We start from the raw sequence: 11,810 nt of genomic DNA on the forward strand, positions 1-11,810 counted from the left end.
GTGAGTTATAGTGTTAGAATAGTTTTCCTCAGGGTGCCCCTGTTGGACTTTGTGGTAGGACATACTCTCTGGGGATATAAGAGAGTGAGGACAAGGGATATCTTGGTCATACTATTCCCTTGTCTACTTATACTTCCCTTGCCTCTCCCATGTCCAATCATACTATCTAGACTTGGATCTCTCTTCCTCTTTGCTATTTGTGCTGCCTGATTTTTAAGCTTTATACAGAGCCATGGAAAAGGTGGGCCATGCTGAGCCCCACAAAGGACAGAGAACTGACTGTACTTCAAACCCCAACAAACAATGTTTCCTTGTTGTGATGTCACCATATTGCAGGTTTACAAATAGCCCTTTGAGCCATGTAGTCCAGATGGTTCTTTCAATAACCAATGCTCTCTCAGCCCCAAGCATTGTAGGAAAGGAAATCCTTGGGACACACCCCCTACAAAGAGTAAATACAGTACAGGAAGCATGAGTAGCTGATGCATTTTATTGTTAGTACACAATCCACCCTATGTAGATAGAGTCACCACTATTTATATTCACATTTGTGTAGCATTGGGGCAGAAAATACCACATGTCCATGGATCCATTAACAGATCACTGTTACTGTATTCATTCATCCTCAGAATATGCGATATCAACAAGACTAATATCAAAGTGCCTCAATTCCTCACCTATGACAGAAGTTTAAACAAATGCTATAGAAACCTTTTAATATACTGTTTACATTTTTTCTTGTTGTTGTTGCAATGTTCATTTGTGTTTGTTGATGTGTGGCTCTTTTATGTTTCTCTTTGACTATTTCATGCATGGGCAGTGTCTTGCTGATAAACATTTAACCTAGAAGTGAATGGTATATGAATGAATGAATGAATGAATGAATGAGCTGTTCATAAGAATAAGCTGTACATATTAATGAGAATGAAGGAATGAAACTTCCTGTAAAGTTTTCCCTTTTACAACTGGGTAGGTGGGTTCCCCCAGAGTTAATAATCTGCACCCTCTTGTGCTGGTATTGTTGCTCTCCTCCTAGTGCCATTACCATTCCACCAGAGGAAAGGCAAGGCAAGGCAAGGCAAGGCAAGGCAAGGCAAGGCAAGGCAAGGCAAGGCAAAGCAACAACCAAATATCAAGTGGTTATTATGTGCCAGGATGAAAAGGACGAGGAAGGAAGGAAGGATTCATTAAGCACCTACTATGTATTAGGCACTGTGCTGAGCACTAGGCAAATCTTATCTCATTTGAAACTCACAAGGCAGAGAGTGGTTAAGTGATTTACCCAGGGTCATCCAGCTAGTAACTGTCTGCAGCTGGATTTGAACTCAGATTTCTCTTACTTCAGACTCAATTCTTTATCCACCAAGCCACCTAGCTACCGATAACACACTGCCTCCAGTTTCTCTTTAGCTTTACTCCTAGAATTTCAATTCCTTCACAGAGATAACACTTTGACTTGTCATCTAGAGAAAATTTTATATTTTCTTTTTTTTTTTTTTAAGCAATCGGGGTTAAGTAACTTGCTCAAGGTTACACGGCCAGGTGTTTCTGGGTGGGTGCTAAGTGTCTGAGCCCGGGATTCAATCTCCAGGTCATCCTGACACTGGAGCCGGTGCTCTTATTTGCTGTGCTACCTGGCCACGCCGAAACTTTTATATTTTCTAATAAATGTTCCAATATTTTCTTCAGGGCAGAAAAAATTTGCCTTAGAACAAATTGGGCAGTTTGTGGACAACTGACCAACTTTAGAATCCTCTATGTAGCTAAACTGTTGCCAGAAGTCAGCAAAACATTCCCAGTCAACTGGAAACTGGAAATGCTTCCGGATTTTTATTTGGTAGTTAATTTTCTTTCTTTCTTTCTTCTTTCTTTCTTCCTTCCTTTCTTTCTTCCTTCCTTCCTTCCTTCCTTCCTTCCTTCCTTCCTTCCTTCCTTCCTTCCTTCCTTCCTTTCTGCTTTTTGGAGGGCAATTGGGGTTAAGTGACTTGCCCAAAGTCACATGGCTAGTAAGTGTGTCAAGTGTCTGAGGTCAGATTTGAACTCAGGTCCTCCTGACTCCAGGGCCAGTGCTCTATTCACTGTGCCACCTAGCTACCGCTGGTAGTTAATTTTCAATAGTTATTTAATGCTCAGGCCCAAGAAGTCTTCGAGTTTAAAATGTATTGAACATTATTGACTCAAGAGGGTTTGTAGAGTTCTTTTAGGATAATCTTTACTTATTTTGATCAATCAATGTTTAGACTTCAGATATTACTATTTTTGCATCTGTATAAGGCAGTCATTTAAGCCACCATCTTTTTATGACATATGCTTTATTTATGTGTTTTAACACTATGTCATAGCGAATAGCATATTACAGTAAATAAACTTTGATTTGATTTAAGGATGTGAATTTCCCTTATGTTTATAACTTGCTATCATTTTAATTCCTTCACAGGTTTGTGAATTTTGGGGAATATATAGAAAGAATCAATATTGAATGTGAAAGTTCAGAGTTGAACAAAGTACTTCATTTAAGCCTAATTGGTTTCCAGAGTATATCTCTGAAAAGTAAGAGCTCATGAAATTGGATCTCTTCTTAATATAAGCTATGTACTGGCTCACTTAAGTCACTCTTTCAATTAGCTTTTTTCCCTGGGAGATTAATATGGTGTAGCAGGCTTCTGGAGATGTTCTCAGCAGGCAAAGAGGGATTTTCAGAAACTTACCTTGAGAGCTGGAAGATAGCCAGTGTTGTTTCTTCCTGTTCTGGTAGAGACTGAGTTTATCACTAGTTCTGACTTTTCAGCGTTAGGAGCAGTGAGTTTGGATTAGTGTTATTTGAGGGGAGAGAGAGATGCTGAGCAGTGGCCTAAAGTGTAGTTAAGGGAGCAAGAATGTAGTGAGGGAGGCTAAATTGGTGGACCAGAGATAAGAATAGTTTCTCTTCGAGAGACTGAAAAAGCCAGTGGCGTGCTTTAGCTTTCCTTAGGTCTTTCTATCCCTCTGTAAGAGACATAGAAATTTGCCTGATCATTTTCCCCTTCTTTAAGTGTGTTCATATTAATTCAATCAGAAATTTATAGTCAGCTCCACTTTAGATAAAAAATCCCATCAACTTTTAACTGCTTTTGATTGTTTTATTCTTATTTGTGAATGAAGGGGTTCTAAAACACAGATTCAGTGAATGGCTTATGGTATACAGAGATAAAAAAGGACAAAGGTTTGAACCTGACAGTGCCAGGATCTCTTCCAGTTGGGAGCTTGATACAAGTTATAGAGGATTTCAATGCATTTTCATTTATTTATAAATTTTATAAGCTTCCCACTGGAAAAGAAGATTAGACAATATGAATCTGGACTGTGAACCCTAGGCAATAAGTAGATTTAAGTTGTAGAAGGAGACTCGATAAGCAGGATGACTGTTTCTTCAGGTGAAATTACTTTCTTTTTAACTGTCCCCATTGTCCTCTCCCAGACAGTTTAAAGGGTTCCGTCTTCCCCTAAGTAAGTTTTGAAGAGGAGATACTGACTAAGGGAAACCCCCACTATTGGGCAACTAATGAAGGAGTTGGGAAAGAATTGTGCCATCCACATCCCAAAGGAGGGGTCTAAATAAAAATGGAGTAGTTGGTTTGCTTATGATGCTAATGGTTTCCAATTGATCAAGAGTGGTATTTCTCAAGCTATGTCCCTAAGTTTTTGTGGAGCAGCACAAGGAGTTCTTAAAGAAAAATACATGGAATGGTGGGCAGGTATACATAGCAAACTCAGGGATTTTTATTTCTGAATTGACTGTGTACAGTGTTTGCTTTCATCCTATGAGAACTATCAGTTATTTGTCAAAAGATCACATGACTAGAAAAGTAGTTTCATGTAGATATAGAATCAGGTATTTAATGTACTTGATAAGTATAAAATGTTGTGCCTTATCTTAAATGGGTGTAAAATAGTTATCTATTTATTTTTGTTTTTTAACTGTATTTTTGGTGCTAATTTTTAATTGTGGATAATTCAATAAATCAGGTAATTTAGAGATACAAGAAAGCAAACTTATTAATTCAGGTTCTGAAGATGATAGAAACAGCCATGAACCTTGTCTGAACTCTGAATCCTGAGTACAGAAGACAATCCCAATGTGACAGCATCCATGACTCATTTAGATTTGCTTCTAATCATCTTATTGCATATTGTGTGTTACTTTCATATGTTCATATACAATATCCAGGTGAGGAAATTGAGAGTCAGAGAGGTTGTGACTTGTCCAAGGTCTTACTTCCTGAGTTCAAATCTGGTCTCAGACACTTACTAGCTATGTGATCCTGGGCATGTTGCTTAACCCTGTTCACTTCAGTTCCTCATCTGCAAAATGCATTGGAGAAGGAAATGGTAAACCACTTCAGTACCTTTGCCAAGAAAACACCAAAAGGGGTCACAAAGTGTCAAACACAACTGAAAAAATGACTAAACAACAGCAAATATATGGAAAGGCTTAGATTTGAACCAGTCTCTTCCAATTCTAAATTCATTGTCCTTTCAACTATATCAGATACCTTCCTTATTAAATAATTAAGAGTAATGATGCTGGAAAAATGATATAACAGCAAGTTAGAAAACCAAGTATTTAATATGTTTTAAGTAAAAATGTGATGAACCACAAAATTGTAACTAGGGCAGGAGAAAGAACTAATTTGTCCTATGCAAGGATTTGCCTGAGGACAAGATATTTGCCCTAGGGCAGGAAATTTAAAAAAGACTGAAGGAGTTAACTCTTCAGTGGAAGAAAATCAGTCCAGATGGATGATGAAGCAGGGGCAGGACTATGGTTTGGCAGAAACAATGATAGGATAGTGAGAGTAGGGGTAGGAACAGGCTTTCAGTGGAAGAAAATCTGGACTTTCAAGGGATTAGGGAGTGGCAACTGGCTTTTTGGCAGGGTGAAGGAGGGTAAAGTGGAACTGCCAACATTTTGGGTTCACACCTCCTTCAGGGCCTAGGAACATCAAAACCAGGTCCCAGCAACTTAGCTGTACTACTCTGAATGCCTCCATATCAAGATTAGAGTGAGATGTGTGGATGAGAATGGGAGTTGGATTGGTAGGGACCCTGTTCTTTAAACCTATCTGGGTCCCAGGGCACAGAGGGGAATGAGAGGTGAAAGCAGGGACATGCCTGCCTCCCAGCAGTGGATTCCGTTCAGAGATCTTTTGGTGGGGAAGTTAGGAGACTTGAACAAAGTGGTGTAAAGGACTAGAGGATCTAAAGAGAAGGACTCAAGGCACAAGCATTGAAGTACCTGCCTCAAATAGGAACCTTTTTCTCTTTCATAGAAAAGTGAGGACTGAAAGTGCTGATGAAGGTAAGGATGATAGGAAGGAGAGCGGTGTTTGGGCTGTTGTGGTTTCTGGGAGCACCCCACATGAACTATGATGTTCTCTTTTCTGCCACGCTGACTCTGTCTCTGTCTATCTGTCTGTCTCACATCACTCCTCTTTCCCCAATTCATACACATAGAGAAAGAATCAAGGCCAAGATTGAGTGGGAAGGCAAGCTCCCAACCCCATCACGTGGGGCCAGGTCTTCCCCACCATTTTCTTAGAGAGAGAGACAGAGAGAGAGAGAGAGAGAGAGAGAGAGAGAGAGAGAGAGAGAGAGAGAGAGAGAGAGAGAGAGAGAGAGAGAGATGAGATGAGATGATTGTTTTAAAGGTTAGGTGGAGCTTGTATAGACAGTTATGATGGTGTTAGAGGATAGAAGCTTGTGGAGAAAGATGTCAGAACTTTCTCCTTCCATGATCACATCCCAGACAAGCTGCATGTATCCTAACCAGCACAACTTCAGAACAATTATTGAAAATAGGATATTATTAACTTATATTTCTCCTCCCTTTTAAAGCCAAACTCCTGGAAAAAAGCCTTCTATACTCCTTACCCCCACATCCTTTCTTCCCATTGACTTCATTTCTAATCTGGCTACTGACCTCACCACTAAACTGACTTTTCTCTTCAAGCTTATCAAGTATCTTTTTATTCCTATATCTGACACTTCTTTTTTCATTTCTCAGATTTTCACCTCTACATTTTTTTTTGACACTGTGGATCACAGTTGCCTCCTGGATAGTCTCTGTTCTGCATCGTTGGTGGAAAGTTCTAAATCAGTGAGATCACCAGTCCCTTTGGATATTTGAGCATCCCCATTTAAATGTAATGTCATTTTCCTGCTTTTCTCTTCTAACAATGTCTATTTTTGCTATTGCCTTATGTGAGATGATAGTTGCCACCCCTGTTTTTAAGAAAATTCATCTGAGGCATAATGAATTCTGCTCCAAATCCTCATGTTAACTCTCTGTGAATCTTTATGTTTCAATTGTGTTTCTAAGAAACAGCATATTGTTGAATTTTGCTTTCGAATCCATTCTGCTACCCTCCTCTGTTTTTATGAGTGAGATCATTCCATTCATATTTATATTATTAATTTTTTGATCTCACTCTCTCTCTCTGCATCCCTCTGTGTCTGTGTCTGTCTGTCTGCCTGTTTATCTATCTATCTATCTATCTGTCTATAATCTGTTGTTTATCTACATGTCTGAGTCTGAGAAATTTGATACATTTTTCCCCCTTTGGACTCCTTCCCTGCTTATCCCAGAATTTAAATTTTGTTTGTTCAAAAAGTTTTTCAGTTTCATATAATCAAAATGGTCAACTTTATATTTTGTAATTGCCTCTATCCCTTTTTTGGTTAAGAATATACATCTTACTCATAGTTGTAAAAGGTATATGATCTGCTTCTTTTCTAATTGTTTGTGATATAATGATAATATTCTGATTAGATATCTATTTTTTCATTTATTGTTCAATATAGTGTAAGATATTGATCTAAGACCAATTTCTATCCAATTTCTTCCCATTCTGATCAGCAGTTTGTCTCAAAGGATAAATTCTTTCTTAAGTAATTTATATTTCCTCTTCTATCAGACAATGAGTTATTGAGTTCTATAATTTCTGATTCTCCCTTGTTCTACTTCTCTACTTCTCAATTTTTAAACCAGTTCCAGAAAGTTTTTATAATTGCTACTTTATAATACAGTTTGAGGTCTAATAGTGCTCCTCTCCTTTCCCCCTTACCTTTCCCCATTATTTCCTTTGCTATTATATCATTTGTTTTTCCAAATGATTACTGTTATTATTTTATTGAGTTCCATAAATCATCCTTTTAATAATTTGATTAGTATAATATTAAAGCTATAAATTAACTTTGGTAGTATTGTCATTTTTTATTATATTGGAACGGCTCAGTCATGGGCACTAATTATTCCTCCAGCTATTTATCTTGTTATTTATTTAATCTTAATTTCTTATTTATTTATTTGGGATCCTATGAATAATTATATGCCAATAAAGCTGAGAACTTAAAAGACATAGAGGATTATTTTCAAAAGTATAGAATAACCAAATTTATAGAACATTGAAAACTGAATTTAAATAATGCAGTATCAGAAAAAGGAAATAGAACTAGCTGTACAGAAACTACTAAAGGGGGGGGGGGGAGAAACGCCACCTTCTGTCTTGTTAGATATACAGGACAATTCAACCAAACCTTTAAAGAACTATACACACCTATACTATACAAATTATATTCAAATATTAAGAAAGAAAGCACCCTACCAAATCTCTTTTATGAGACAAATACCATACTAATAAGTATAGCAGAGAAAGATAAAACAACTATAAAGACATAGTAGAGAAAAATTAAGAGCTCTATAAATCAGTATAATTAATGAACATAAATTCAAAGATTTTAAATAAAATCCTGGCAAAAAAAGACAAATTATTCCATATGATCAAGTTGGATTTATAATCAAGGATCCAAGTATTGTTTAATATTAGAAAAACAATCAACATAATGAATCATTAAATTGTTAAGTTAAAAACAAAAATTTCTAACCACATGATTATCTCAAAAGATGCATAAAAAGCCTTTGACAAAGCGCAATACTCATTTATGCTAAAAAAAAACCCTAAAAAGTATATGATTGGATCTTTTTTTAATATGATAAAATATTTCTTGGGAAGAAATAAATAATAGAGTTCTTTTGGCCATGTGCAGGTAGAGTAAGTATTGCACATTTTACTTGGTAGAGAAGTTATTGCATATAGTTCACTCTGCCATTGGTCACCAGTAGAGTAGAAACTAAGAAAAACAGAATCCCTTTGTTCACCCTATCTTTCTATATAAAATATTCTGCAAATTCCCTGTCTCCTACAGTTGTACAGAGGGCAATTGAGAGATACACTGGAGGTAGATATAAAGTTCCAACATATAACAAGTAATGAGCTACAAAGACGAACTAGAATAAAGGATTTTATCAAAGAAATGTATCATTGAAAATGATGGGCTAACCATACAGTGAGAGTAAAGAATCATTGTTTAGATGGCTCATGTACTCTAGTGATAGCTTCATGATGTCCAGAGAAAAAAAGTAAGTCCCTTAGCACATTGGATGGTTGTGGTGAAATTATAGGAGGGTATTCATTTTATTAAATACCTTTCTTATATCTGTAGGTATAATCTTAGGGATTTTGTGGCTTTTATTATTAGTGTTATTTATTATGTTTATTTACTATGGTCAAATCATCTTTGTATTCCTGGTATAAATCTTACTCAATTGTGATAAATAATTTTTGATATATTAATATTTTGGGTTAATATTTTATTTAAAGATTTTATGCCAATTTTCATTAATTATTCATTTATAGTTTTATTTTCTTTATTTGTCTTTACCTGGTATGTAACTTGTGATGATATTTGTCTTATAGAAAGAATTGCATAAGGTGCTATCTTTTAATATTTTAAAAAAAAGTTTATATTGTATGAATTTTTTCTTTGATAGAATTCATTTGTGAATCATAGATCATATACCATCATAAGATCATAAAATTAGAAATGGAAGAGATCTTAGAGGTCATTAAATTCAAGCTCCTTTTACAGATGAAGAAACTGAGACGCAAAGAGGTAAAGATTTGCCCAGAGTCATACAGTTAGAAAATATCTGAGGTGGAATCTGAATGTAGGTCTTTCTGACCTTTACAACTCAGCATCTATTCATTTCTTCTTGCTTACTCTGGTCCTGGTGATTTGTTTTTAATGTGGCAGCTCATTAATAACCTGTTCAATTTCTCCTTTTGAAATTGGTGAATTTTGTCTATTTCCTATTTTGTCATTTTGAATATTTTTTATTTTTATGATTGTTTATTATATCCTAAGCTGTTTTCATCATTTTTTTTTGTTTTATCTCTCCACCTGGAAAGTAGATAAAGTATTTGTTGGTTAAGAGGCATTTAGGCTTTTCAAAGTTTCCTAATTATGGCAATTGATTTACATTCAAACTTTCTTAAGAAATGGTGATAGCTTCTGTTGGTATCTGTTCTTTTTATTTATTTCCCATTTTTTGTGTTTCTGTCAACAATAAGCACTCATTTAAATAGATCAGGTTAGAATTGTCTCTATTGTGCATCATATCTTTTTTTTTCTCTCCTAATTTGTTATTGATTCAGACGTTTGCTTTCCCAAGTAGGTAATCTGTACAGATAGCTGATTCAAAACTGACTTCCACATCAGTCACCTACTTCCTATCCCTTAAAATATAACCAATTTCATTTTTAAAAATTAGCATTTGTCACTTATATCTATCACCTCCCGACTTTCCTTTAGAAGAAAGAGTTCTCAATAAATGAGGTTTTTAGATAGTCTACAAGTCTTTGGTCTCTCTCTATCTCTTGAACAATATTTTAAAAACATCTTTTTATCTTCTTACTTATACCCATTTTTTTCATTAAAGTCAGTGAACATTGAAGTATATGTAGATTTATTATCTTTTATATTTTCAACATTGTTGACCTATAACGATGTAGAGCAATCTCCAGGCTTTTTCTTTATTTCTTCTCTTTTTGTTGTGATCTCTCACTTATTTAACATTAAAAAAATCTAATGGTTTTCAGTTTTATAAATCTTTTAAAAAAGGTTTTATATACTAATTTTTCTTTTCTTTTATTAACTTCCTTAGTTCTGATTTCATGCAATCTAGTTGTTTATTGATTAAAAATTTTTTTTGGTTGCAAAAACCTTATTAATCTGCTCTTTCTCCTTCTTATTAACATAGCATCTAGGACCCTCCTGCCCCTTTACATGTGGGTCACCAAGAAAAACTATAAGGCACTCTGCTTAGTCAGCATGCATTTTAAACCAGAGGTTAGGCTTTTGGCTTTTCTCCCAAGCTCGGTGCCAGGTTCTGCTACTTAAGTCGCATCCCTGAAACAAGATGGTGAAGGTCGGAGTCAATGGATTTGGCTGTATTTGGTGCCTGGTGACCAGGGCTGCATTCACCTCAGGCGTAGTAGACATTGTGGCCATCAGTGACCCCTTAATTGACCTCAACTACATGGTTTATATGTTTCAATATGATTCCACTCATGGCAGATTCAAGGGCACTGTCAAGGCTGGGAATGGGAAGCTGGTGATCAATGGAAAAGCCATTACCATCTTCCAGGAACGGGATCCCATCAATATTAAATGGGGAGATGCTGGAGCCGAGTATGTTGTAGAGTACACTGGAGTCTTTACCAACATGGAAATGGGGCTTACTTGAAGGGTGGAGCCAAGAGGGTCATCATCTCTGCCCCTTCTGCTGATGCCCCGATGTTCATGATGGGAGTGAACCACGAGAAATATGATAATTCCCTTAAGATTGTCAGTAATGCTTCCTGAACTACCAACTGCTTGGCCCCCTTGGCCAAGGTCATTCATGACAACTTTGGCATTGTTGAAGGACTCATGACTACAATCCCTGCCATTACTGCTATCCAGAAGACAGTAGATGGCCCCTCTGGTAAGCTGTGGTGTGATGGGCGTGGTGCTGCCCAAAACATCATCCCTGCTTCCACTGGTGCTGCTAAGGCTGTAGGCAAGGTTATACCTGAGCTGAATGGGAAGCTCATAGGCATGGCCTTCCATGTTCCTACTCCCAGTGTATCTGTTCTGGATCTGACCTGCCACCTGGAGAAACCTGCCAAATATGATGATATCAAGAAAGTGGTGAAGCAAGCATCAGAGGGACCCTTGAAGGGCATCTTGGGCTACACAGAGGATCAGGTTGTATCCTGTGACTTCAACAGCAATACTCACTCTCCTACCTTTGATGCTGGTGCTAGTATTGCCCTCAGTTACCATTTTGTCAAGCTCATTTCCTGGTATGACAATGAGTATGGTTATAGCAACCGTGTAGTAGACCTCATGGTCTACATGGAGTAAAGTGGAAAGCCATAGATCTTCATCCCCAGCTAAAAAGAGGAGATCTACCACTGGGGAGCCAACATTCCTAAATTGTGTTCCTATAGTGGGGATCCCATGTCCCATTCACATCCTTGTTCCAAAGCACCCCTGTAGTAGGGGGAAGAAGCCTAGAGTCCTGTATTGTGTACCATCAATAAAGTCACCATATTCAGTGCAAAAAAATCCAAAACCATAGGTTACAAATATCCACTGATGTGTTTGTTACTTTTGCCATTCTGCCAGGTGAAAACAAAAGGCATCTGATCAAACAACATTGGAAATAAAGTGACAAAAAAAGACCCCCTTATTCACACATGGGATATATTTTCTCATTGGTAGGAGACAGGCACATATACAGACATATATGTAACTAGGGAGTACACATAGAATCAATACATATGGGAACACATGTGGTCATGGAACATGAATGAAGGGGCATGGTACAAAAACTCATATTGCCAAAGCACGTGTATGGAGGGTACACACATTAGGAATCCATGTAG

The 11,810-nt window shown here is 36.9% G+C and overlaps 1 protein-coding gene across 1 annotated transcript; it reads left to right on the forward strand.

The window, feature by feature from the left end:
- Positions 1-10,237: 10,237 nt before the first annotated feature.
- LOC138177525 (glyceraldehyde-3-phosphate dehydrogenase-like) lies at positions 10,238-11,472 on the forward strand. Its single transcript, XM_069108723.1, has 2 exons — positions 10,238-10,569; positions 11,187-11,472. The coding sequence occupies exons 1-2, from the start codon at positions 10,298-10,300 to the stop codon at positions 11,284-11,286; spliced, it is 372 nt and encodes a 123-aa protein (XP_068964824.1). The 5' UTR covers positions 10,238-10,297; the 3' UTR covers positions 11,287-11,472.
- Positions 11,473-11,810: the final 338 nt, after the last annotated feature.

The sequence above is a fragment of the Petaurus breviceps genome, unplaced genomic scaffold (assembly GCF_028583685.1).
Source record: "Petaurus breviceps papuanus isolate PSGF00001 unplaced genomic scaffold, PetGlider_PUasm1.0 90434, whole genome shotgun sequence".
In the NCBI taxonomy this organism is placed as follows: domain Eukaryota; kingdom Metazoa; phylum Chordata; class Mammalia; order Diprotodontia; family Petauridae; genus Petaurus; species Petaurus breviceps.